The following is a 27820-nucleotide window of genomic DNA, read 5'->3' as shown; positions in this document are numbered from 1 at the left end:
GTGTGCCCACAAACCCCCATTTGTTATTTCTTACACACGTAAATTAAACAAAAAGACACACTTGCAATATTCATCACCGCAATATCAACACTACTCATCCGCTGCATCTCGTGTTCGCAAACATTTAAACAAGCAGACAGAAAAAAACAATCTTTATGCACTTTAATAAAACATGTTAAAAGAAAACATGTTAAAAACGACCGCCCTGTCAAACACCTATATCTGCATGAGAACACACACATTTCCGTGCTTCGCTTCACAAGTCGCCCGACCACAGCCTCACTGTTTACACTATCCTTACGTCAACCGTACTCCCGTTATGCCGCATGTGCGCCTGTGTTTGTGCATCCTGTACATTATTACATGACAGTTGATTCGGTTCAGCGTCTGCGACACAAGGATGTTCTTTCATTAAACAGTTACTTTCATCTCTTAACATCACACTTAAAGTACGCATCTTCCGCTAAAGGGTGCATTTGCGTGACATTTAATTGTTTAACAATATACGTTGTATATTGACCTATATTCACCATCGTTTTCAATGAAGTCTTGCAGAAGAATAACTGTCGAAGTTATGTTGAGTTTGATGTGATAAATCCTTTTACTTATCAATACACAATATACTACGCTTATAACGAACTGACGAATATGACGAATTGTTTTTGTGCCTGTTACGTGCTATATGTTTTAGTCGAAATGAGTATAACGAACTACGGTTAAAGCGAACTCAAATTAGAGGTCCCTTTGAGTTCGTTCTAACCTGGGGGAGGTGGGGTAGTCTAGTGGTTAAAGCGTTCGCTCGTCACGCCGAAGACCCGGGTTCGATTCCCCACATGGGTACAATATGTGAAGCCCATTTCTGGTGTCCCCAGCCGTGATATTGCTGGAATATTGCTAAAAGCGGCATAAAACTAAACACACTCACTCGTTCTAACTTTACAGTACTGTTCGGTTGTACTACGCGTTCGGTTTCAAATGAATCGAAGCGACTATTAGTTCGGTCTAACATTCATCTAATTTTCATACACAGTACGCTTATCTCCTACAAAATAATTAATAAGTATCAAAGGTACTGACTATGAAAGATATGGATGAGTTTTGTTGTCATGGTAACATACGAGGATTATAAGCACAAAGTGAATATTCGGGCTTGGCAACCTCAGCAATATTAAGCAAGGGTATATGTTAAAACGTATATCATACACATCATCTATAGTGAGAAATATACATATACATGATCCCTTCAATAATATCCGTACATTTCGTCACAATAGGGTTATATTTCAGTAACTGGCACGTGGGATTACAATATCGCCATATACGAAAGTATCAATGTCAGACCATACATCAACCTTCAAACGTGATGAGACGTTAAGTGTCAAGCAGATGAGACTCCGGGTTGAAAAAATAGAATTAGGGGTAATACCTGGGGGGGACTGGGTGGAGCTGGCACTCTCACAGACTAACAGCTAGTCTCTGACGTGAACATATTTTACAGACAATAAAAGTTTTTAAATTAAACATATAAATACAATAAAAAGGAGCTCAGACTTTCTTCATTATCAGAGATCCAGACTTGCCACATTTTCTAGACTTGCGTGGGCTTTCATGGATATATTTGCTTCAGGGTCTGTATGACAGACTAGCACTCTCACTAATAAAGCTGATCCCCTTGGCTAAGAAGTACTCGTGCAGCATTCAATCGAGTGGTAAAACTGAGTACTTTGCTGACAGCGCTGTCTGTTTATGCAAAGTGCCAGTGATATAGACAACACAAGTACATTAAGCGACTTGCTACTTCAAGAGCAGCCCATATTTGAAATTCTGCCATAAATGTTCTTTATCCAAAAAGATCCGGCGTTCCTGAATAATTCATTGCTGTCAGTACCTATCACGATTCTGAAGTAGCGATACATTGGTATCAACTTGGCTCCGTCTCGTCATATCTGGAGTTGGTAACGCACAGAGAGGCGGGAACCAGTTTATGGTACTGCTGCTTTTCCAGCCTGGTTCCCGGGGTCTGCTGCGCTAATGTTTCAGTGTCGAAGCGTTAGCGCAGCAGACCCCGGGAACCAGGCTGCTGCTTTCCTACATTGATCAACTCATCATGTTTTCCAACGACTGATGTTCTATTTATTGTGATCTAATGCAGACATTTATTGCTAAGGCTTTGTCATAAAGCTGACTACTCCAGGTTTGACTAATTACAAAATGACGGCGTGAATAATTCATCTAGTCCGCAACTCGGATATAATACGTTGGTATATGTTCCAGATTTACGACAAGATGGCTTACAGCGAGACACAATTATCTGCAGCACATTCGTGTCATTCCGGAACAAGCCGAATGACGTCTTGCAGTTTGCGGAAGTGTACGAGTGGTGACGACTGAATGAGTTTGGTTTTACGCCGCTTTTAGCAATATTCCAGCAACATCACGGCGGGGAACACCAGAAATTGGCTTCACACATTGTGCCCATGCGGGGATTCGAACCCGGGTCTTCGGCGTGACGAGCAAACGCTTTAACCATTAGGCTACACCACCGCCCCGAGTGGTGACGAGTATACTAACGCTTAGTCTCTGAAAAGTATTTTGATAATTTATTTTAAATTGAAAAGGAACCCCAGTGAGAAGGGAGATTCAGAACCTGAGGAAATCTAGACTTGCTTCATTTAGGACTTTAGCATTTGCAGATAGGGCTGGCTGGAAAGAAAAATGATGCGGTTTAGTGAACGTGAGACAGACTAAGTAGTATGTTACTCCCACAGGTTAAGGATCATAAGATTGTTTCACATTACAGTCCGATTGTTTCACATAACCATCCGCTTGTTTCACATATGACGTGCTTTATTTAGGGCTTCAGGGCAAAAGGGCTGAGAGGAAGGGAAACTATTCAGGGAATGTGAGACAGTCTAGGTGACGAGAGACGTCATTGTTTCCGAGCGTGAGTCGCATAACTCCCCACATCGCACTATATCACACAAAATGTACATAGCAAGTGACCATTCAAGACTGACTGATGAAAATCTCTAATTCAAATCCCTGAACCAATGCACGGGTTAGGTTAGGGATGCACAACTGTTGACACACACTTGTAGCCTTTGTGGACTTTCGTTTGACCTGAGAAGGGTCATACAATCTCCGAGTCAGCAACCAACAACGCCGGTCACCTTGTACGGAGCTTGAACAGCGATTTGTGTAGTAAACAGCCATGGCAACAATCAAACTGTTTGTTTCCGATGCTGATTAACAGCATGTATGGTTTTTCTTTGCTTGCACAAACTGTTTCTGTTTTCAGGAACGGTGTATACAAAGTATGTGTTTCGATTCATTAAATTAAGTTTTTAAAGCATTGACAAACACTGTTTAATTTGAAAAAGTTCTAACCAAAGTGCAAAAAAGACCTTCACCTTCACAAATGTGCTGACGTTGATTCCTTCAGCGTTAGCGGAATGTCTATAAATACATACACGTGTTTCTTGAATTCAACATACATGTTGAGGTTTAATGATTGTGTAAATTTATCATGTAACAATAAAACCGAATTCTTAGACGAATTACACGAGGGAAATGCAAATATGATTTTCTTTTTAAAAAGATGCAAAAGATAAAACTGACGTCAATGATGGTGTCAAGTAGAGTGTAACGTTGTGACTCAGAGGAACACATATATATTATTCCTCTGACGTCCATGTTCCTAATAGATAAAGAATGAGCATTGCATCCTATTGAATATAGTGAAAACAAACGTCACGTCACGTCACGCCTTGTCTGAAACCCAAAACAAACACGTTCTACACTGACTAAAGATACTTGACTTGCGATGACCTTCGTAAAATAGTTCAACGCGTATTTCAATCGTTTTTGCATTTGTAAAATAAACTTAAAGCGCTGTTCACAACAATTCGAGAAGATGTAGTTATTTGCCACAAGGTGCAACACGATCCATTTTGTTTATTTGTATGATTCTGAAACAGACGCGTGTCAATGTGTACATCGGTATGTACCGACCGAGAAAATGCCTGTGATTTTGGAGGCAGGACCCTCATACAATGAAAACAAACGTATGAGTCAGTGTGAATTTCGATACATAACCAGCAGAATGAATACAACACCTATTTATTGAATTGAGTTTGGGTTTGGAATCAAGTACATTGACATAACCTTCAACTCGGGTGACGTTAATCCCGTCTTGTGTCCATGACAACCGGACGCTATCCATGCATTGCTATAACTCCTCCACGAGTATTGCACGGTCATATTAAAAAATATGAAGAATTGTTAAAAGAGATGTCAGAAAAATGTTTACTTCAAGTGACGCCTGAGATTGGCCAATCGGAATCGATGTATCAAATTCTTCAACATCTGCATTAAAACGAATATGCCTACCACTGATTTAAAGTGACTGACAGACTGAGTATTGTTTTACGCCGCGTCTGCAATATTCCAGCAATGTCACGACGGGTACACTAGGAATGGGCTTCAAGCAGACAGAAGCAGTGTACATATGTGTGGAATCAAACCCCTGCCTTTGGCGTGGCGAGCTAACCACGAAGCTACCCGAACGTCCACTGAATTAAAGAGTGAGTGAGTCACTTTAGCTTTACGCCGCACTCAGCAATATTTCAGCTATATGGCGGCGGTCTGTAAATAATTGAGTCTAGACCAGACAATACAGTGATCAACAGCATGAGCATCGATCTACGAAATTGGGAAACGATGACATGTGTCAACCAAGTCAGCGAGGCTGACCACCCTCAGGTTCTGAATCTCTGGTCTCCCTGGGGCTCCTTTTCAATTTAAATGGGTTTGTTTATTACTATCAAAATTATATATTCAGAGACTAAGTCTAAGTCTAACTGTGCCAGAGTGGGGTCGTACTAAAGAACAGGCTTTCGTCCGGGAAAATCCAAGCAGACAGATACACACACACACACACGCACGCACACACACACACACGCACGCACACACACACACACACGCGGATCTCTCTGTAATTTAGCACAAACAGTTCTGTCTGGTGATGACTTATAAAAAGTATGAAATGTGACAGGATTGATATCAATCGCCGGATATCACGGATATCCGTTCCTGATCATCGATATCGATGTAGAAAGCTCACTGAAGGAGAATGTCAACAGACCAGCTGCAGCATTCAAACATTTATCACGAAGACCACATAGCTATTGTTACTACATATTTCAGTTCTACACTATTTCTAATGTTTATGGTATTCATGAAGATACAATTATTTCCAGTGCTAAGTGTATTCAAGTGGACATATTGAATATTTCTTATGTTTGAGGAGCTATATTGGCTATTTCTATTACTGAAGGGTGAGTGAGTGAGATTAGTCTTACGCCGCTTTTAGCAATTTTCCAGCAATATCACGGTGGGGACACCAGAAATGGGCTTCACACATTGTACCCATGTAGGGAATCGAACCAGGGTCTTCAGCGTAACGAGTGAACGCTTTAACCACTAGGCTTAAAAAAACAACCACTCCCCCTATTGCTGAAGGTATTCATATAGATACGTTGACTATTTCTAGTGTTGAGTATATTTCAGTAGATACAATGACATATTACTGAGTGAGTTGGGTTTTACGCCGCTTTAGCAATATTCCAGCAATAACATGGCGGGGCACGTGAAATTAGTTTTACACGTTGTAGACATGGGATTCGAACCCGGCGTGACGCTTTAATCACTGATCTACCCCACCATCCCACACTGACATGGTGTATTTAGGGGTATTAAAGCCTGTAGTACATGCTCCAACGACGTCCACCCGCGACGTCCTGTACAAGGTGCATGGAGGTCGTCCGTGTTGGCAACACACAACTATCCAGAGGGTCAGGCATATTTTGTAATTAAGAACTAACAGCGTCTTGTTTCGCAGTAATTGCGTGGGTTGGTGGGGCAGCCTAGTGGTTAAAGTTAGTTTCCCACATTAGTACACTGTTTGAGACCCATGTCTGGTGTCTCCTGCCGTAGTATTGCTGGAATAAGAGCTTTAAAACCATACTCACTCACTCACTCCATGCCAAATGCATAAGCTATAAGCATACTGATGGAAACGAAATCGTCTTGCTTGAGAAGGGTCTACCTAATGATATCATTCTGCTAGAGAATGGCCTACTTAATGACACCGTCCTGCTAGAGAATGGCCTACTTAATGACACCGTCCTGCTACAGAAGGGCCTACTTAATGACACCGTCCTGCTAGAGAAGGGCCTACTTAATGACACCGTCCTGCTAGAGAAGGGCCTACTTAATGACACCGTCCTGCTAGAGAAGGGCCTACTTAATGACACCGTCCTGCTAGAGAAGGGGGCCTGCTAGAGGGCCACTTAATGACACCGTCCTGCTAGAGAAGGGCCTACTTAATGACACCGTCCTGCTAGAGAAGGGCCTACTTAATGACACCGTCCTGCTAGAGAAGGGCCTACTTAATGACACCGTCCTGCTAGAGAAGGGCCTACTTAATGACACCGTCCTGCTAGAGAAGGGCCTACTTAATGACACCGTCCTGCTAGAGAAGGGCCTACTTAATGACACCGTCCTGCTACAGAAGGGCCTACTTAATGACACCGTCCTCCCAGAGACGGGCCTACTTAATGACACCGTTCTGCTACAGAAGGGCCTACTTAATGACACCGTCCTGCCAGAGACTGGTCATCTTGACGATTTCGTCCCGATTGAGAAGGGTCCACTTAATGGTAATAGTGCTGCCAGAGAAGGGTCAACTTGACGGTCCACTTAATGACACCGTCCTGCCAGAGAAGGGTCATCTTGACGATTTCGTCCAGATTGAGAAGGGTCCACTTAATGGCATAAGTCCTGCTTGAGAAGGATCTACTTGACGATTTCGTCCAGATTGAGAAGGGTCTATTTGAGGATAGCGTCCATATTTAGAAGGATCCACCTAACGAAACCATCAGAATTGAAAAGGGTCTGCTTAATAAAACATCCGGATTGGAAAGGGTATACATAACAAAATCATGCGGATTAAAAAGAGACGACTTTGACGTTGGCACATCTCCTCCATCAACCACGACAAACAAAGCCATACACTGAATACAAGACTTCAGCTTGCTACACTCTGCTAGAAGAGCTCACAAAGACACATCTCCTTAGACTCTATACGGAATCCTCATTACGGAACATTTGAACTCTCCTCGAATCTAGCACCGTAAGCCTGGAGCAGGATATCTGAGTTTCTTGGTATCTGCGCTTGAATCGTTTCTCATCTGTTGGCGAGCCTGCCGGTGCGGAAACACACTGGAGAATGACAATCAGGGGGCACTATCAGCGTATTGATGTACTTTACTTCCGTTTACTCAAACATCGATATCGCGAGTAAAACAATCGGCATCTGAATTTTCTCGAAATAACTGCGATTGTCCTCGCAGATGTTAAAAATAGTATTGTATATGCAAATCAACGTATTTTCTGGCTCTGCGTTTGGAACGTTGTTTATCCAGCTGTGACACTGTCATATATGTCAAATATATTCCCATCTATAACACTGTCTCTGACGTCGCCATGTAAAATATATTCCCATCTATAACACTGTCCCTGACGTCTCCATGTAAAAACATATTCCCATCGAGAACACTGACCCTGAAGTCTCAATGAAAAACATATACCTATCCATAACACGGTCTTCTCCGTGTAAATCATATTCCTATTTATAACACTGTCTCCATCTTCTCTCTCTTCATCTCAGTTTTCATCCAGACCATTGTTTCTATTTTTTCCATCTTAACACAGAGACCATTTTAACCTTAACACTGTCACCAAATATAGCATTGTCTCCACACATAAAACATCCCCAAATTGATCAATTGCATGCCACATATGACACCCAACACTGTCACAGACAAGATGTTTGTGATGTTTGTTTGCACGTATTTAGTGGAGAAAGGAACAAACAGTGGCACCGTTTGCCAGGACCGGTCGCGTGCAGTTGTTTTCTCTAAAAGACTAATCTGTGCAGACTGAAAGCTGATCTGCCACGTAAAAAGAACATCTTAAATTTCAAGTGTGTCCATTTTCAGCTAATTTCTCACATTTTAAACAAAATTATCTGAATTTCGATCGATGTTTGAAAACCCAAGTTTAAGCTTTTTTCTTCTGAAAAGCCATTTTCGATAATACTTTAAATAGCATGAGTCAGACTTAGACCAATGCCTAAATTCTCGTGTTTATGGACCTTTCTGCAAGGATATTTCTACCGCTTAAATATTTTAAGGACATTGTTGAGACTTCTGTGTTACACTTAACAAAAACATGAACATTAATTTGCAAATAGCGAGTTGGTTTTCCGCCGCTTTGAACAGATTATCACTGTGAGTGAGTGAATTAAAATTCTACGTTGCATCGGCATTATTTAAGTGAGTGAGTTTAGTTTCACGCCACACTCAGCAATATTCCAGTTACATGGCGGTTTTCTGTAAATAATCTAGTCTGGACCAGACAATCAAGTGATCAACAGCATGAGCATCGATCTGCGCAATTGGGAACCGATGTCATGTGTCAACCAAGGGAGCCTGACCACCAGATCCCGTTAGTCGCCTCTTACGACAAGCATGGGTTACTGAAGATCAGTTCTAACCCGGACCTTCATGGGTGGCATTGTTTCAGACTTATAGTGGCGAGACCAAGTCTGCACACATACACATTTTAATTCAAAGTCCAAAGGGGTTTCTTAACGTACATATTTTTTCATTACATTACATTATGGCTGTGTGTCAGCTGGGTACGTAAAGGTTTGTCTATGTTTACACCTAAGGCGAAACCCACGACATGTGGCGACAGAATCATTAAGAGCGCAGATCGGGGATTCGAACTCGAAGCATGCATCCTGGAAGTACAAGGGTACATAACTCCAAATAGATACAGCTCAATTAATGAACATGTTCTACACTTAATCAGTCTGCATCTGTATGAAGCAAACCACGAGTGTTATCTAAGAACACAGAGAGACAGAGAGAGACAGAGGGAGTGATACAGAGAGGGAGAGAGAGAGAGGGGGAGAGAGACAGAGAGGGAGGAGAGAGAGGGGAGAAAGGGATGGAGAGAGTTAAAGAGAGGGAGAGAAAGGGATGGAGAGAGAGGGAGATAGAGAGAGGGGGGGTGGAGAGAGGGAGAGATAGAGAGGAGGGTGGAAAGAGATTGGAGAGAGGGGGTGGAGAGATAGAGAGAGGAGGGTGAGAGAGAGAGAGAGATAGAGAGAGGAGGGGTGGAGAGAGGGAGATAGAGAGAGGAGGGTGAAGAAAGAGAGGAGGGATGGAGAGAAATAGAGAGGGAATGGAGAGAGGGAGAGAAGGGATGGAGAGAGAGGGAGAGAGAGAGACAGAGGGGATGGGAGATGGAGAGAGAAGGGTGGAGAGAGGGAGAGATAGAGAGAGGAGGGGTGGAGAGAGAGAGAGAGAGAGGGATGGAGATAGGGAGAGATAGAGAGAGGAGGGGTGGAGAGAGAGATAGAGAGAGGAGGGGTGGAGAGATAGAGGGATGGAGAGGATAGAGAGGGGAATGGAGAGAGGGAGAGAAAGGGATGGAGAGAGGGGTGGAGAGAGAGAGATAGAGAGAGAGGAGGGATGGAGAGAGATAGAGAGGGGAATGGAGAGAGGGAGAGAAAGGGATGGAGAGAGATAGAGAGAAGGGGATGGAGAGAGGGCGAGATAGAGAGAAGGGGATGGCGAGAGATAGAGAGAAGGGGATGGCGAGAGAGGGAGAGAAGGGGATGGAGAGAGGGCGAGATAGAGAGAAGGGGATGGCGAGAGAGCGAGAGAAGGGGATGGAGAGAGGGCGAGATAGAGAGAAGGGGATGGCGAGAGAGCGAGAGAAGGGGATGGAGAGAGGGCGAGATAGAGAGAGGGGAGATAGAGAGAGGGGGAGAGAGACAACACACACATCACTTTGATGGAATGTGACGTATTTCACAACATAGTTTGTACATTGCGAGCAGCTTGATGTATTTCACAGCCGCCATTGACATTCATACAGCTGTTGTCAATCAATATCTGGTCAATAGCCAGCATAATCAGAGCATGAGATACATATCAGCAGACAGAGTGACAGAATCCAGATACATTGCCATCCTTTATGGGCGATCACAGGGAACACAGAACATACATGTAATATAAACATGCATTAGACTCCGCGGTATGTAGAGAACCGCGCCAGGAATCAGCGCAGATTACGAAGCGTGCTTTACAACGCTATTGGAATTAGAACACCATGAAATAGACATGCTGTGGATGGGTTTGTTGTTCTATAATTAATGTACTGGTACTGCACAGAAAGAATATTACGACTATACACTAGGCCAATCATAACGAATGAAGTTTGACAGGGACTATGATACCTTGCTAGTTCATGGGCGGATCCAGGAATTTTGAAAAACACACACAGAAAGGGGATCCGGGGGTGTTGGTGTTCATGGGTTCGATCCCTGAACTGCCATTCCCTGGGTTTCAACAAAGAAATCTCTGCCCTATTCCTGGGAACGGTGAAATTCATGATTCAATTTGCACAATCCCAGGGATTGGGCTGGGATTAAAAGATAATCCAAATGAGTGCCATCAGGATTAATGTTTATTCTGACAAGTCAGTATCTGTCGGTATATATTGAGGCTCTTAGTGTTATTTTGACATGTGCCATATATTTAGTATTAATGTATTCTGTGGAACAGACCCTGAAGCAAATATATCCAAGAAAGCCCACGCAAGTCTAGAAAATGTGGCAAGTCTATTTTTCCACAGCTTCAAAGTCCCTGGGCTCCTTTTTTTGTATTTACATTTTTTTCTTTATTTTCTGTAAAATATGTTCATTTCAGAGACTTACTGTTAGTCTAGTATTAATGTACAGCAACTGGTATCAAGAGGGATAAAAATACTTGTACATTGCACTGAACACTGAGATGAGCTTGTTCATGTCTGTCCCTAGAGCAACAACCATTAGATTACATCACAATGTTAGTGTTACATAAATAACACGTTGACCCCATAAAACAATGGCGTCTATGTTTCGTCAACACCACAGTGTGTTTCACCTAATGGGAGTGAGTGAGTGAGTGAGTGAATAGTTTAGTGTTACGTCGCTTCCAGCATTATCACAGTGGGGGACGAACGCTTTCACCACTAGGCTAACCCCCACCCCACCCCGGCCCCCCACCCCTTCCCGTTATATCTCAGACCTGCATCTCTTCGATGTTTCATCCCCCGTTAAGCTGACACGACGATTGGGTGACGAGGCAGCCCAGTGATAAGGCGTTCGCTCGTCACGCAGAAAACACCGGGTTCACTTCCCCACATGGGTACAATGTGTGACGACCACTTCTGAAGTCCCCCGCCATGATATTGCCGTAATAAAAGAGGCATATTCACTCTAAAAACTGTGGTAAACTGACTGACTGACTCACTGTAATGAGTGAGTTTGGTTTTACGCCGCTTTTAGCAATATTCTAGCAATATCACGGCGGGGGACACCAGAAATAGGCTTCACTCATTGTACCAATGTGGGGATTCGAACCCGGGTCTTCGGCGTGACGAGCCAACGCTTTAACCACTAGACTACCCCCACCGCCCCGTGTTAAACTGAAATCCCTCATGAACTAAAATTTGTTTGTTGTTTAACGCCGCAATATTCAAGCTATTTGGGCGGTCTATAAATAATCGAGTCTGGACAACCCAGTGATCAACAACATGAGCCTCGAACTACGCATTTGGAATACAATGACATGTGTCAACCAAGTCAGCGAGCCGGACCACCCGATCCCGTTAGTCGCCTCTTACGACAAGCATGGGCTGCTGAAGGCTAATTCTAACCCGGATCTTCACGAGTCCATTAAATAAGTACTCGGCGCTTTGCCATTACAACAAATATGTGCATCCAAGGCATGTCTATTTCTTGTGTTGTTCCAATTGCTATCCTAATTAGTCATGTTTGTAGCTAGAAATAACAACTTAATGTCTGGTAATTATCATCATGCATCCACTGCATGCAGCAGGTTCATATAAAATACCAACTGGTGCGAACAGCTTCAACCTTGGTAGATTATCTATTGCCACATATTAATACACTTACCACAAGTCATTGGCACTTAACCACGCATTACAAGGAAATATGACACTTTCGTCGACATACCACGAGTGAGTGAGTTTAGTTTTACGCCGCGTTTAACAACATTCCAGCAACATCACGGCGGGGGACACCAGAAATGGGGTCCACACATTATTTGTACCAATGTGGGGAAGCTAACCATGGTGTTCGGCGTGATTAGCGAACGCTTTGACCACTAGGCTACCCCGCCGCCCCACATACAGGTACAGTTGGTGAACCTACATACGTAAACAAACAAATCACAGTTTGTTTGTTTGTTTGTTGTTTAACGCCGCACTCAGCAATATTCAGCTATATGGCGGCAGTTTGTAAATAATAACGTCTGGGCCAGACAATCCGGTGATCTACAGCATGAACAGTGATCTACGCAACTGGGATACGATGACATGTGTCATCGAAGTCAGGGAACCTGACCACCCGATCCCGTTAGTCTCCTCTTACAAGCATGGGTTACTGCAGTCCAATACAAAAAATTCTCAAAGCTGTAAACCGCACCACGAATAGGGACGGGTCCCGCCATCACTGCCGACGTGTTTGTTGAATATGTACGTCTCCGTTCCACATGTTTACAGAGCGGTGGCACATTCTGGTTAATAAGTCCGCGATTATTGGCTACATTGTCCCCAGCACGTGTCCAGATTGTTTGTGTTGGTGTACATGGCTTTTATCGCTGCTGCGCTTGATACAAATCTCGAATAATGCCCATCGCGCACGTTGTTGTTTCAGCATCCCCCGACAAGCCTAATTTACCCATGATTCTTTAAATATTTAGACATCTCCCTGTTGAAGAGGATTTAATGTGAATTCACCTGCCAAGGTATGGTTTAACTTGCGCCTTACGAGATCGCTCACGAACGAAATTTGACGATGGGCTGATTTGTTCAAGTAGCAATCTTTACGCTACAAGAGCACCCTTGTCGGACGCACACCTGTCTGGAAGAAACAATACTTCAAGGAACCGAACGGACAATGTTACCCAGGTCTGAAGAAGATTACGGAGGTACTGAATCTCGCCTTGCTGCACATTCAGACCGTTTGATAGTTTCAAAGCGATAAGAAATATTTCAAAACGAGAAAAACAGAAGGCGTGAAGAAAGGTTTCATCGAAACCTGATACCCGAGCTTGTGCTTTACCCGGACAAGTTCCTGATGCTGAGGTCTTGGGGGAGTTTTGGGGGAGTGCAGTGCCATACGGTTGAGCTCCTGCTGGGTCGAGGGTCCGCCCTCCCCCATCACACCCCTCCCCCACTCAAAGATTACCAAGTCCTGGGGTCAAACTTCGTGCATAGGCATCGCTGAAAAGCGAATGATATTTGAATTTTCTTTCTCTCACAAGCTGCGGCAAACTTCCATCTAACGTTCTTCTCAATGTATTTGGTGTTCTTCGGTTGTAAACGTCTGTGAAGGTTTACATGAAGTGTCGTGTTTGACCTGGATGTTTTTTTAATGTGAGTTATGAGAGGAGAAAATAATTACACTAATAACGGAGGTGTTGGGAGCTAGCGTTTCTGGTTTGTTCCACATCTGGTAGACTATGGTGTTTGGGATGAGTGTTGTCGGAAGAAACGAACACGACTTAATTAACTTGGCTGATGTTTTATCGTTTTAGTTTCAGGTTTGAACACAAAGACGCTCATGCAGGATTATTTTAGCTCGGGATTTGTTTTGCAAATTAAACGATACCTGACACGGGCTTGTTGAAAAGCAAAGCGGGATTTTGTGAATACTGCCTTTGTCTTTCTGACATGAGTAGGGAGCGTCTTAGTCAACGTCGTAGGTATTTTAACTACCTCTGAACTACTGGAACTCTCCTATCATAGATGCACCTAGTCGGTCTCACAGTCCCTGAACCACATTATTTTCCCTACTGCCTAGCCTTCCATGCAATGCTAAAAGCCTAGTCTGTCATACAGACCCTGAAGCAAATATATCCAAAAAAGCCCACGCAAGTCTAGAAAATGTGGCAAGTCTAGATTTCCACAGCTTCAGGGTCTCTGAAAATGAAGAAAGCCTCAGGGCTCCTTTTCATTATATTTATAAAATATGTTCATTTCAGAGACTAGTTGTTAGTCTTTCCTGAAGCCAAATGAGGCAAGATTAGATTTCCCCAGGCCTGAATCTCACAACTCATTGGGGCTCCTTTTCAGATTAAATGGGTTTATTTGTTACTATCAAACATATATATTCAGGGACTAAGCGTTAGTCTATGGTGCACCACATAACTCCAAGTCTTTCTTAATTTTAGCTCGAATCTTTAGACTACTCTCACCATCACTATGGATTAACCATGGCGATTGAAATGGCAGTCTCGTCACAGTGTCAAGACCAAAATAAACAGGAGCTATTTTAAATATAAACACAACTAGTACCACTTCTCCGCCACGATTGAGTAAAATGGCCTTTACGTCACAACTGTAGAGTCGGTTAGCTTAATCAGAGACCATATACCGATATATGGTCTCTGGCTTAATCAAGAACACCACCAACAGCCACGATCTGCCTGGCCAGTCTTGAACACCGGCAGAAATGCATCCATTTTGATAAGCGGGTCGCTTCTGTTCGAACAAAAGCTGTAGACACTGGCTCAAAGTAACTATAGCGTATGGAAAGACGTTTAATTCTGACGATTTACTGTCTGCCGACGTCCCCTGCTACTCCGACATGAAAGTCATCAACAACGGAGACTGCATTGCTCTCCCGGCGATCTTGATATACTATGGCTGAATTTCCCGACGCAATAGAAGAGAAACAGTAGACAATCGAAACAATATCAGACACTCAACTAATTTATTCATTGCTTCGAGGATAAACAACTTCGAAATTTGGATAGGATAGTGGATAGTGAAGATGAAGGCGTGAACGTTTTGCAAAAGAATAATCCGCATTATTTATATTGAAATATCTCCTCTTTCGAAATGCAGAGTTATAAAGATGGAACCCAGTTTTATGTTAGGCAAAATGCGTCTGTCAAATAGAGCGTCACAACATTCATCAGAACTGCAATCGCTATGATATGTAGACGGGGGGCCAGTTTGTAAGACAGTTACAACTTCTAGACTTCAGCGGTCATCATGACTACATTCGCTATTGACTGCGGACGGGAGCCCAGTTTACAGTCTATCAAACAGAACGTCAAGACTTCTAAACTCTTCACCAGACGTCATCTGAACCTCAATCGCCACGTCCGTAGACGGGTCCGGAACCCAGTGGTTACGAGACCAGTCTCTCAATTAGAACGAATTTCCAAACTCTTGACCAGAATTCATCATAAGTACAATCGCTATTGCCAACAAGTGGGCACAATTAAAGAAACAGGAAAAACGTAATAATGGCCACTTGTGTCCGGCTGTAAGGTGAGATATATCGGCGTTCTGTTTGCTTATTGTGCAAAGCCCTCGTCCTTCCACAACAAGATATTCACGGGCGTTTTCCTACTCGGGTCCCGAGACCCTCAAGACAATGAGACTCGGGATAAATGCTGTAACTGGGACGGAAAGAGAATTCACACTGAAGTCAAAATAGAATATACTTCACTGAGAAAAGTAGCTCTGTGTTCTCGTGGAGGATGGAACGACTCCTTAGTCCGACTGATGCATAAAATTTATGTGATGGTACCGTCATTGAGATGATTGCCTTTGTACATTGATAAATTAATGGCATCAGACGCGCGGGACCAGTTCGGAGAGTCCCTTTAAATCAGGCAATATTAACATTTATAAAGAGTGGGAAAACAGCAACATAAAATCCATTGCAAACGTCCAGAATGTGATTTCAATGAAAATAGATGTCTCTGAAGACAGCTCTTAGTTATTATCATTAGTCATCGCAGACAGCGCAGACAGATTTGGCAGGGGGGGTCCGACTCCTCGGGGAGGGCAGATGATTATCAGGAATGGGATGCAGATCCTATGAATGAATATGATGTATGAGCGTCAGTGGGCAACAACGCTAGCATGTGTAATTGGATATCTTCACAGGAAGCCTTGAACACTGAAACATTATACTTAAGGGTGAGGAAGCGACTATGGCGTAATAGTGAGGAGGGTCGACGAAGTCGCGTTATAACGAAACATGGGCGGTGTACCACGACCCAGCGGCATACGTTCTCGTGACTCTTTGCTCAAGGGTGCACCTCTTGCCGATTCAGAACAGCTCCTCTGAAACTGATGCTACTAAAATATGAAACGACCCCCTTCCCCTTCTCACCAACGCAACGCCGATCGCGGGCTGATTCACCTCTGATAATTGCAGCTGTTATGTTAACCTCTGTACGAGCTACTGTTATCATTATTATAATTCGCTGAGTGAAAGCTTTCAGTGATTCTGGTTTTCAGACAATCTGTATGTTGTCCGGACGAATAGACTAGGCGACAAAATGATTTTGAACCTCATAGCGGTAAATATTTTATGATAATTCTTGAAGCGATGAACAAGGCTAATTATTCAACCAATTGCTCAGAGTCGCTTCATCTGCTGAAGCAATTTTGCAATTTGACAAGTAATAGGAGCATCTTCTAATAACAACATTACTGCAGACGATCAGCGTGTAAAGTAGCAGACGAGAACGTGTCGTCTGCTCAACCAGTTCATTTAAAACCCACCTTCGGCTACTGCGTCTGCTTGTGTGTCGTCTTCGGTCGAATCGGGTTTGGTAGCTGGTTCCACCTTGTGCTCAAAACTGACTGTCTCCGTCTCATCGACGACAATCGGAGCCTGGGTCGTGTGCATATCGTTCACCTCGTCATCCATGGTGGTAATCCGGTGTACTGATCCTCAGCCAAGCTTTAATACTGAGTATAGGGCCAGCGAGCCAGCGCGGCCGACAGGGGCAAACTCAACAAGTAAACCAAACACAGCAGAGACGCTCCACGTGCCTTGTTGTAAACATCCGCGTCACGTGACGATCAATAAGTCAAGACCTGAATAGAATCGCTATATCCCACAATGGACATTCAAAGGAACAAGTGTCAGAAAACTAAACACGAAGCTTCCAAGAAAAAACTCCAGCTATCAGGATGCGCGGTCAAGACAAAATGAGGGGGATTCTGCTTCGCGCGAGACGTTATCATAATACAGCCTTATGCTTGGTAGAGTCGGGTTTGGAAGACAGCTGTTGCAGCGACAGAAGCCGCTCACCATTGATCGAAACTTATCCTCAACAGCTACAAGCTTCATCATATTGAATCAAGCCCAGTTAATTTACAGCATTATTCATAGGTTTACAACCATGCACAGGAGTTCGGCTAAGGGTGTAACAAATCCATTGCTCGGTGTGTCGTCGCTCTCCCGAGGAAGGATTTCAGTGAAGAAATAATTGCCCAACATCAAAATTAATTCACGGGCTAGGTAGTTACGTCGATAATGTGAATAAGTCGGTGAATGGCTTATTCACCTACAAATACAACGCTTGACATACATTTGGTGTGGGGTAGCCTAGTGGTTAAGGCGTTCGCTCGTCACGCCGAAGACCCAGGTTCGATTCCCCACATGGGCATAATGTGTGAAGTCCATTTCTGGTGTCCCCCGCCGTGATATTGCTGGAATATTGCTAAAAGCGGCGTAAAACTAAACTCACTCACTACAATTGGTGCTGTGGTTGTCACGTGGAAGTTTTTAAGAAGCACGTTAAGAGGTATCACAACGGTGCCTGGCGACATAACTGCCTCCGGACGGTGGTCAGCGTTGTTGATATACACGTGCTGACCATAAATAAGGAAAGAAATGGCTAGCAGTCTCAGCTGTTTTCGGAGTTCCGCTCGCCAGGCAGCTCTCAATTGTCAACTTTCGGGGGACGAGAACAGCAATGAAACAACGATTAAACCTGATTTTAGATCATCTCTACTTATTACAGCAATTACACATTGCTGGATGTACATCGGATTAATGCATGTGAGCATGCACGAGGCCACCCTGAGTGTACTCACTATAATGCTGTACGACGATCGTTACACACAAATAAGAATGTATGAATGTTGCTAGACGCCGGAATCAGCTATATTTCAGCTGTATGACGGTGGGATGTCAATGATCCCGTGATCGATGTTATGTGGACGAGTCTGTCAACCAAGTCCTTAACGTCACCACATACAACCAGCATAGGTTGCCTGCGACCTAAATGTTAATCTTGAATCCCCACAGTAGGACCAGCACAGGTTGCTGGGGATCTATTCTATCCCAGAATCCCCATAGTAGGACCAGCACAGGTTGCTGGGGACCTATTCTATCGCTGAATCCCCACAGTTTGACCAGCACAGGTTGCTGGGGACCTATTCTAACCCTGAATCCCTACAGTAGGACCAGCACATGTTGCTGGGGACCTATTCTAACCCTGAATCCCCACAGTAGGACCAGCACAGGTTGCTGGGGCCTATTCTAACCTTGAATCCCCACAGTTGGACCAGCACAGGGTACTGGGGACCTATTCTAACCCTGAATCCCCACAGTAGGACCAGCACAGGTTGCTGTGGACCTATTCTAACCTTGAATCCCCACAGTAGGACCAGCACAGGTTGCTGGGGACCTATTCTAACCTTGAATCCCCACAGTTGGACCAGCACAGGTTGCTGGGGACCTATTCTAACCCTGAATCCCCACAGTTGGACCAGCACAGGGTACTGGGGACCTATTCTAACCTTGAATCCCCACAGTTGGACCAGCACAGGTTGCTGGGGACCTATTCTAACCCTGAATCCCCACAGTAGGACCAGCACAGGTTACTGGGGACCTATTCTAACCCTGAATCCCCACAGTAGGACCAGTACATGTTGCTGGGGACCTATTCTATCCCTGAATCCCCACAGCAGGACCAGCACAGGTTGCTGGGGACCTATTCTAACCAGGTGGTCTAAGTTGGAGTTGGTTTAACGCTCGAGTGTGTGTGTGTGTGTGTGTGTGTGTGTGTGTGTGTGTGTGTGTGTGTGTGTGTGTGGGGGAGGGTGGAGAGTTTAATTAAGTCACCCCCGTCGTTTCGTTACAAAGATAGTATATGTTCACCTGTCTGTGGTAGATCAGTGCGTGCGTGCGTGCGTGTGGTAATCAAGATACCCCTACATCCTTGTAACGGCAAGATGAGGACATATTACAGTGCCCACAACCACTAGATATTTTCAGAAATCAGATAGATTTATTTGATATCATATTACCCCATATACTTCGACATTTCACAGTAATTAGCTGTTTAGTTCAGAACTAAAGGACTTATCAAACAGGATCCCATTTAACGCCATATAAATACTGGCATAAACCGCAGATCCGAACTCACATCATGGCAACCAGCCAATGATAATTCTGAGTGACAAGCCCCCTGCCCTCCTCGTAACCGTTTATCGTTGTTGGTAAGGACTTCTATATCTCTACACCATTCAATACACTTCATGTAGCAATGTGTTCCCATCGATTTAACCTGTACACGGGTCAAACTACTCCCACAAACTACACCCATGCTTCGCCGAGCACCCTCTTTGCTAACACGGTTTAATGGCCCAATCTAACTTAGACGAAGCCATTACAACATCATTAGAAGTCAATAATAAGTTTCACTTTTAACATTACGAGGACTTATTAGAGCGAGGAGACCCTCAACCATCCATCAAAGAGAAATAGTGCACAATGTTTCGATAGCGCCCTCTTCTGCATGGCGAGTCTTTACTGACTCCAGACACGGATTAGTATGAAAAAGTACAAGCTTCTGTTCTGTGTTTCGTTGAGTAGAGTAATTAATATCAACACAGAGACCGAGCAAGTCTATTGTGAGACATCTAAGAGTAGATTAACAGCAGACACGATCTTGCTTCATACACCCTAGTCTGTCTCACAGTCCTTGAACCACATTATTTTCCCTATTGCCTAGCCCTCCCTGCAATGTTAAAGCCCTAAATAAAGCAAGTCTAGATTTCCCCAGGTCTCCCAAATCACTGGGGCTCCTTTTCAATTTAAATGGGTTTATTTGTTTCAAGTCAAAATTATTTATATTCAGGGACTAAGCGTTTGTCTTCATATGCCCTGGCTTGCTGAAAGTTCGTGCTCTTATGAGACAAGGCTGGGGATAGTCTTTGTCTTCGAAATTCGAGGCATGTCCTCTATTCCTGGAATGTTACGAATGCAATAATTATCTTAAGAAATATTGTCTGATGTTTCACTATTAGTTTTAGCTCCTGTTTATGTCTTTGTGCAGTGCACTTCATATCAATATAGAGAAATTGCCAAGTCTAAGGGAAGATTAAGAGAAGTGCATTGGCTCATGTCAAAGTTTGTTTCGTTGAGTAGTGCGTTGGCTACTGTCCAAGTATGTTTCGTTGAGTAGTCCACGGGTTCTTGCTCCAAGTTTGTTTCGTTGAGTAGTGCATTGGCTGCTGCTGTCCATGTTTGTTTCGTTGAGTAGTGCACAGGTTCTTGTTCCATGTGTGTTTCATTGTTTAGAGCACTTGATATCAATATAGAGACTTGCCAAGTCTATTGTCAGACATCTAAGAGTAGATTAACTTCCAACCAAACGAGTGACTTACAATCCGGTCATTCGAACGTCGGGGATCAGAGGAAGATATCCCCAATGCTGAAGCCGCAGACGGGGAACATTCCTAGACTTGGGAGACAAACAAGCTTACTGTTAAAGAGAGTCATGTATTGATCCGAATACAGAGTCCTTTCATGAATACAACAAGGACTCAAAGTGTTTTCTGAAGCTGAGATTTACAATGAATATTTCAAAAAGGGTCTCAACAACCTCAAATGTAATCAAAAACCGTCGAGTCGAACTTTGAGTTGTGTCGAAGTAAAGACTTGATTCCTGTGGATTCCATAATTAGTCATTATCAGGTTGTGTCGAACTTTGGGTTGTGTCGAAGTAAATGCTTGGATCCTGTGGATTCCATAATTAGTCATTATCAGGTTATGTCGAACTTTGGGTTGTGTCGGAGTAAATGCTTGGATCCTGTGGATTCCATAATTAGTCACTATCAGGTTGAGTCGAACTTTGGGTTGTGTCGAAGTAAATGCTTGGATCCTGTGGATTCCATAATAAGTCATTATCAGGTTGTGTCGAACTTTGGGTTGTGTCGAAGTAAATGCTTGGATCCTGTGGATTCCATAATTAGTCATTATCAGGTTGTGTCGAACTTTGGGTTGTGTCGAAGTAAATGCTTGGATCCTGTGGATTCCATAATTAGTCACTATCAGGTTTTGTCGAACTTTGGGTTGTGTCGGAGTAAATGCTTGGATCCTGTGGATTCCATAATTAGTCATTATCAGGTTGTGTCGAACTTTGGGTTGTGTCGGAGTAAATGCTTGGATCCTGTGGATTCCATAATTAGTCATTATCAGGTTGTGTCGAACTTTGGGTTGTGTCGAAGTAAATGCCTGGATCCTGTGGATTCCATAATTAGTCATTATCAGGTTGTGTCGAACTTTGGGTTGTGTCGAAGTAAATGCTTGGATCCTGTGGATTCCATAATAAGTCAGTTTCAGGTTGTGTCGAACTTTGGGTTGTGTCGGAGTAAATGCTTGGATCCTGTGGATTCCATAATTAGTCATTATCAGGTTGTGTCGAACTTTGGGTTGTGTCGAAGTACATGCTTGGATCCTGTGGATTCCATAATTAGTCATTATCAGGTTGTGTCGAACTTTGGGTTGTGTCAAAGTAAATGCTTGGATCCTGTGGATTCCATAATTAGTCATTTTTGTTGTTGTATCGAATCTCGGATAACTCGAAGTATTTAAGTAGACTCAGCTTCGTCACAACGACGTTAGACTGGAGAAACATGAAGAGACGAAGTGCATTAGTGTGCAGTAGCACTATATATTTTGCTAAAATCAGGTAATATTCCGGAGGGTTTTAAGGGAGGACTATCTTGGGGATTGGTTGGTCACAATGGCCGATTAGTGTCCGCTTTCGTCCATATCTCAGCATATTTCGATGCTTGTCTCTGGTGGCAAACCCTTAAAATTGCACAGGATGTGTAAGTCGCAGATGTTGGCGAAAATCCACCTGCCTGTATTGTGTTTTACAAACCAATATTCATAACCGGAAGACACTAAATCAGCAGATCCTGGTACAACTAAGCGACACAACGTTTGATACCACAGTATAATACAGTAGAGATATATAGTTCACCGTTGTTATTCAAATGTATCCACACACTTGACTGAGTCTTTCACGATAACAGATGCTGTCTTTGAAGTGATTCTAGAGGGGATGCCAAGATGGAAACTCTACTTGTGCTATTGGGGACCCGTGAAGGTCCGGGTTAGAATTGGTCTTCGCAAACCCATGCTTGTCGTAAGAGGCGACTAACGTGATCGGGTGGTCAGGCTCGCTGACTTGGTTGACACATGTCATCGTATACCAATTGCGTAGATCGATGCTCATGTTGTTGATCACTGGATTGTCTGGTACAGGCACGATTATTTACAGACCGCCGCCACATAGATGGAATATTGCTTAGTGCGGCGTTAAACAACAAACCAATGGGAAATTGGACCAGACCAGTACAAGACCAGTACAAGACACACAGATGGATTATTGTGAATAACATAGATAGCCACACAGGGCTTAACGACACTGTTCTCTGTAACTATGAAATATTCAAGAGCGAAACATTTGGTGCATTGAGACCGTCTGACAACAACGGGATATAAATGGGTTACACTTACTTTGGTCGTTATGAAACGGTTGCTGTGCATGTAAATGCATCTGTGACTCACTTGACATGAATCATTAACAGTTATTTTTATTTATTTTGTTACAAATGTTACATGTCGGAAAAAATGGGCTGAAGTCCGAAGTCGGTGGAGGGTTCTTAACTTTCCGAAACTGAAGTCTCTTGAATTATAACTTATTAGCGGATCCTGGTACGGCTGCGGGGCGCAACTCGGGGTACAGCGAAGTACGAATTTTTAACCATTTTGCCACCGTTAAGCAATTAAAAGTATCTGGTTGGTCTACAGAGTGAACAAATGCCATGCTCCTATTGCCAGAACCAGTCTGTGGGTGACCGAAAACTTGGCAAGAATATGAAGTGTATATCCACAAAACCCGCCATAAGGCTTTAAATACCACTAATCTTCATCACAGACGTTAACTTCCTGAAGAAAAAATAAATCGAACAAAGAAAGTAATTCGATCCGACCGAGTTTAAGAATCAAATACGACTAGATCAAGGCGGCCCGCTTCAGGTGCACGTATCATTGAACGGTTATCACAGAAAATATTTCGGAGTTGAAATCGGAGATTGCTAGTTGTATCTTCTAAATTACCGAATCTACCTACTGACACCAAGGCATACAAACAACACAGTCTTGTTTGAGTTTGATTCGCTGTCAAACATCCCATTTCCGTGCATCTGGTTAGTTCGCTTGACATCAAATATTGATGTCAATTTAAGAACGGCGTCAGCTCAAACAGCAGAACAGGAACTATCTCTCGGCCTCGCGGGACCAAACAATCGCTGAATCCATAGATAATTAAACTAAACCTCATCAGGTTAATACGTTTTTTCTGTTTGTATACAAATCAGATTGAAACTTTGTGATTGATTGTTGACATTCATTTATTAGTATTTTCTTTTTAGGAACTTTGTGCTTATAAAACCAATGATTTTCTGATGTATTAAGTGAAGCCATATTGCAAAGAACATCAATGCTGGATCATTGAGATGTATGAGTGAGTGAGTTAAAATTTAAAGTGACATCGGCAGTACTTCAACCACATCATGACTGTAATAAGTTCTTCACCATCATCATCATCATCATCATCATCATCATCCAAATCATCCTTCTTATTATCATTATCATCATCCTAATTATCATTAATATTATAGTTACTATTACACGACAATGTCGTCGAGTTATTTCTACTGATTTAATACACAACTTGACACTCGGACTGGAACTGGTGCCTCTTCCCCGATCCAGTGGTCAGTTTGTCTATAATTATCTCTCCTTGATGACCACGAGATAACAGTAAACGGACTGGTGCTAGGAAATTAACAAACATCAATGCCAGCAGACAAAACTTCGTCAACGATGAGGATTTTAACAGCTACTGTATCACATGTGTGGTATTAAACATAGTATTAGACCAATAAAATATACGACGCTTAAAGGCAAACGCAGTATGAAAACGGGTCTCAGAGCGACGAAATCGTTCAAAGGACACGAGGCGATAGTACCGTACAGGAAATGTGGGGACGTCGCACTCAGCAATATTCCAGCTATATGGCGGCGGTCTGTAAATAATCGAGTCCGGACCAGTCAATCCAGTGATCATCATGAGCATCGGTCTACGCAAATCTGATATTTATTTATTAGTATTTTCTTTTTAGGAACTTTGTGCTTATAAAAGCAATGATTGTGTGATGTATTAAGTGAAGCCATATTGTAAAGAACATCACAGCAGGATCATTGAGATGTGTGAGTGAGTGAGTTAAAATTTAAAGTGACATCGGCAAAGACAGATATTCGGAAACAAACGAGACATTCTCCTACCTCTCACGTACTTGTGTTAAGGTTTTACCATTGTCTGGGGAAGTCCCGATATCACGGTGCAGGACACCAGAAGTGCGCAACACACATTGTATACATGTGGGGAATCAAACAACGGTATTCGACGAGACAAGCGAATACTCTAACCACTGGGCTACCCAACCGCCCCTTTAATAAAATAGTGTTCATGTGGGCATAGGCTCTAGTAGCACCCTTTTCTGTAATGATCTGTGTACATTAATGACCGCACCTATAGTCTACCGGATACAGTGTCTGTACAGAGAGATCGGTGGTTCGATTCCGGGCCGCGTAAAGCAAATGATGTCAAAAGATGGTACTTATTTTTCCCCTTCCTGGCGCTGGATATGAAGAGATGAAACAACGACTGGTGCACTCAGAGTCTGTATAATATGTTTGAGCGGGTAATGATGTTAAACTCTGGACGGTTAATCTCTGGCGAGCTAGCACTATGAAACATAGAGGGCATTACTGAGAGAGGAGGTATGACGCTGAGCGAAGGTCACGGGCCAGTGGGTGTACAATGTGTGAGTCAGTGTTACTGAGACTGGTATACCTACATTGGGACACAGCGTTCTCTGAGTCACCTGACACTGATGACAGCGTCCTCGACAACTGACAGTCATCACCTACTCCATACGTGCACAACATGTCGGTCATCTCACGTGAAAGTACCTGGCTACAACAGCAACTTAAAGCGCCATGGCCAGACGGCCGGATATTTGTTTTGTTTGTTTGTTGTTTAACGCTTCACTTAGCAATATTCCTGTTATATGGAGGCGGTTTGTAAAAAATCGAGCCTAGACAAGACAATCCAGTGATCAACAGCATGAGCATCGATCTACGCAATTGGGAACCGATGACATGTGCCAACCAGGTCAGCGAGCCTGACCCCCTGATCCCGTTAGTCGCCTGCTGCGACAAGCATAGGTTGCTGAAGATTCTAACCCGGATCTTCAAGGGTCCGGCCGGATTTAAAGGTATGTTCACCACCAAATGTCCACGCCAAATCCAGCGTTACAGACAAAGCAGAGCTCCAACACTGTAAAGGGATTGTAGCAATGACAAAACATTGTTGTATACATTTGTACTAAACATTCAAAAAGTATTTTGCATATGAGTCCACTCTCAAGAATAATATGCATTGTTTGCATTGCAGTTTTTGAAAATGATTCTTGGATATGAATTGCGCTCTCACAAAGGATTTGCATTGATTGGAAATGATACGGCTGGTTTGATAGATTAATCCATTATCCTATTAGCCCTATTAATCCACTATCGCTGTGGATAAAGTATTGCATGTATGTAAAACGCGCTCTAATAATCAATATATCAATTTAAGAAATGATTGATGCATATGACACGTGCTCTACTCAGTGTTGATAAAGGATTGATCAATATGGCAACTGCTCTACTCCCGGTTGGTAAAGGATTGATGCATATGGCAACTGCTCTTCTCAGGGTTGATAAAGGATTGATCAATATGGCAACTGCTCTACTCCCGGTTGATAAAGGATTGATGCATATGGCAACTGCTCTTCTCAGGGTTGATAAAGGATTGATCAATATGGCAACTGCTCTACTCCCGGTTGATAAAGGATTGATGCATACGGCAACTGCTCTTCTCCCGGTTGATAAAGGATTGATCAATATGGCAACTGCTCTACTCCCGGTTGATAAAGGATTGATCAATGTGGCAACTGCTCTACTCCCTGTTGAATTGATGCATATGGCAACTGCTCTACTCCCGGTTGATAAAGGATTGATGCATATGGCAACTGCTCTACTCCCGTTTGATAAAGGATTGATGCATATGGCAACTGTTCTTCTCCCTGTTGATAAAGGATTGATCAATATGGCAACTGCTCTACTCCCGGTTGATAAAGGATTGATCAATATGGCAACTGCTCTTCTCCCGGTTGATAAAGGATTGATGCATATGACACGTGATCTACTCCCGGTTGATAAAGGATTGATGAATATGGCACCGGCTCTACTCCCAGTTGATAAAGGATTGGTGAATATGTCACCTGTTCTAACAACATATATCCCCCGTTTATAAAGGATTGGTGCATATGGAACGCACCTCAGCGAATGATACTCCCAGTTAATACAGGAGTTTTGCCTTTGAAACGGGATTTAACATTGATACTCCCCGTGAATATTGGATTGTTGCAAGGAACGCGTCCCAATAATGGATATGTAGGGTTGATAAAGGATTGGTGCACAATAAACATGATTAAACAATCCATTCTAACGTTGATAAAGGATCGGTTCATATGGAACGCGCTGTAATAATCGATGCTGCTGGTTAATAAAGGATAGTTACTTAAGGTTCGCACTCTAGCGCGTGTTTTTAAAATCATTGTTGTTATAAAAGAATAATAAAATGCATTATTGATTCTTTTTATTTTCTACCAGTAGAGCTGGGTATTCACTGTTAACAATCTAACGCTGATGACAATTTCAAAGTGAAACTGACAATGCGTCTCACTTACGTCCAAAAATCATTACCAAGTCTTTGTTAAATCAAGCCAGTTTATTTCCCTTTAAGAATTAAAAATGAATTAGCTGATCGTAGTATAATTAGAAATCGCCCCTCATCTCAGGAACCGATATCCCTTAAAATGAAATCTATAGATAACCAAATGAGGTCATAAATCTTTCAAGGCACCGTAGCCATTATATCGTGTGAGAAACGCTGACCCTACAAGCAATAGACGAGGCATACACATATGCAGGGGAGATATATTGATTGTAATCCTCCCTGGATTGAATGCATTACTGTCAAAAGAAGATCATTTGATTTAGTCTCTGAATTCAAAAATCAATGCGAAGCTATGGTATGATTCTTTATAGGAAACATAAATCAAAATTCTTTGTATTCCTACGCGATCTCGTTACACGAGTCCCTTGAATAATCTGGAGTCAGATGATACGTTGATGTGTCACAGAATAACTCGTAATGTTTTTAAAATGTTTATGAAAGTATAATAATTTAGGTATTCTTGATTTCGTGTTGTTGAAAGCTGATGATACATTAAAACATCAATCATATATCTCTGGGGATTATGAAATATTAGCAATTGCTCCAAATGATAAATATTGAAATGAAATAAAAACTTGTATTTATAGAAAAATATTTCTTTACACTTTCATAGTTCATCTTCACATTCAAATGAGACATTAATGGGA

At 42.9% G+C, this 27820-nt stretch overlaps 1 protein-coding gene across 3 annotated transcripts in view; it reads right to left on the bottom strand.

Moving 5' to 3' along the window:
• LOC124266228 overlaps window positions 1-27820 on the bottom strand; it is a 110767-nt gene that overhangs the window by 60963 nt on the left and 21984 nt on the right. Inside the window, exon 1 of one of the 3 annotated variants that reach the window (XM_046701043.1) lies at window positions 16732-17114. The exons of 1 other annotated variant lie outside the window; for it this stretch is intronic. In XM_046701043.1, coding sequence (XP_046556999.1) covers window positions 16732-16879 — 148 coding nt within the window. In that variant the 5' untranslated portion in view covers window positions 16880-17114. Of the gene's footprint in view, window positions 1-16731; window positions 17115-27820 lie in introns of those variants that run through there. One more of the 3 variants, XM_046701041.1, reaches the window with a different exon arrangement.

The sequence above is a fragment of the Haliotis rubra genome, unplaced genomic scaffold (assembly GCF_003918875.1).
Source record: "Haliotis rubra isolate DU_JTF1 unplaced genomic scaffold, ASM391887v1 Scf124, whole genome shotgun sequence".
Lineage (NCBI taxonomy): Eukaryota > Metazoa > Mollusca > Gastropoda > Lepetellida > Haliotidae > Haliotis > Haliotis rubra.
Note: the sequence above shows the minus strand (reverse complement) of the source record. Positions and strands in the feature narration are given on the sequence as shown.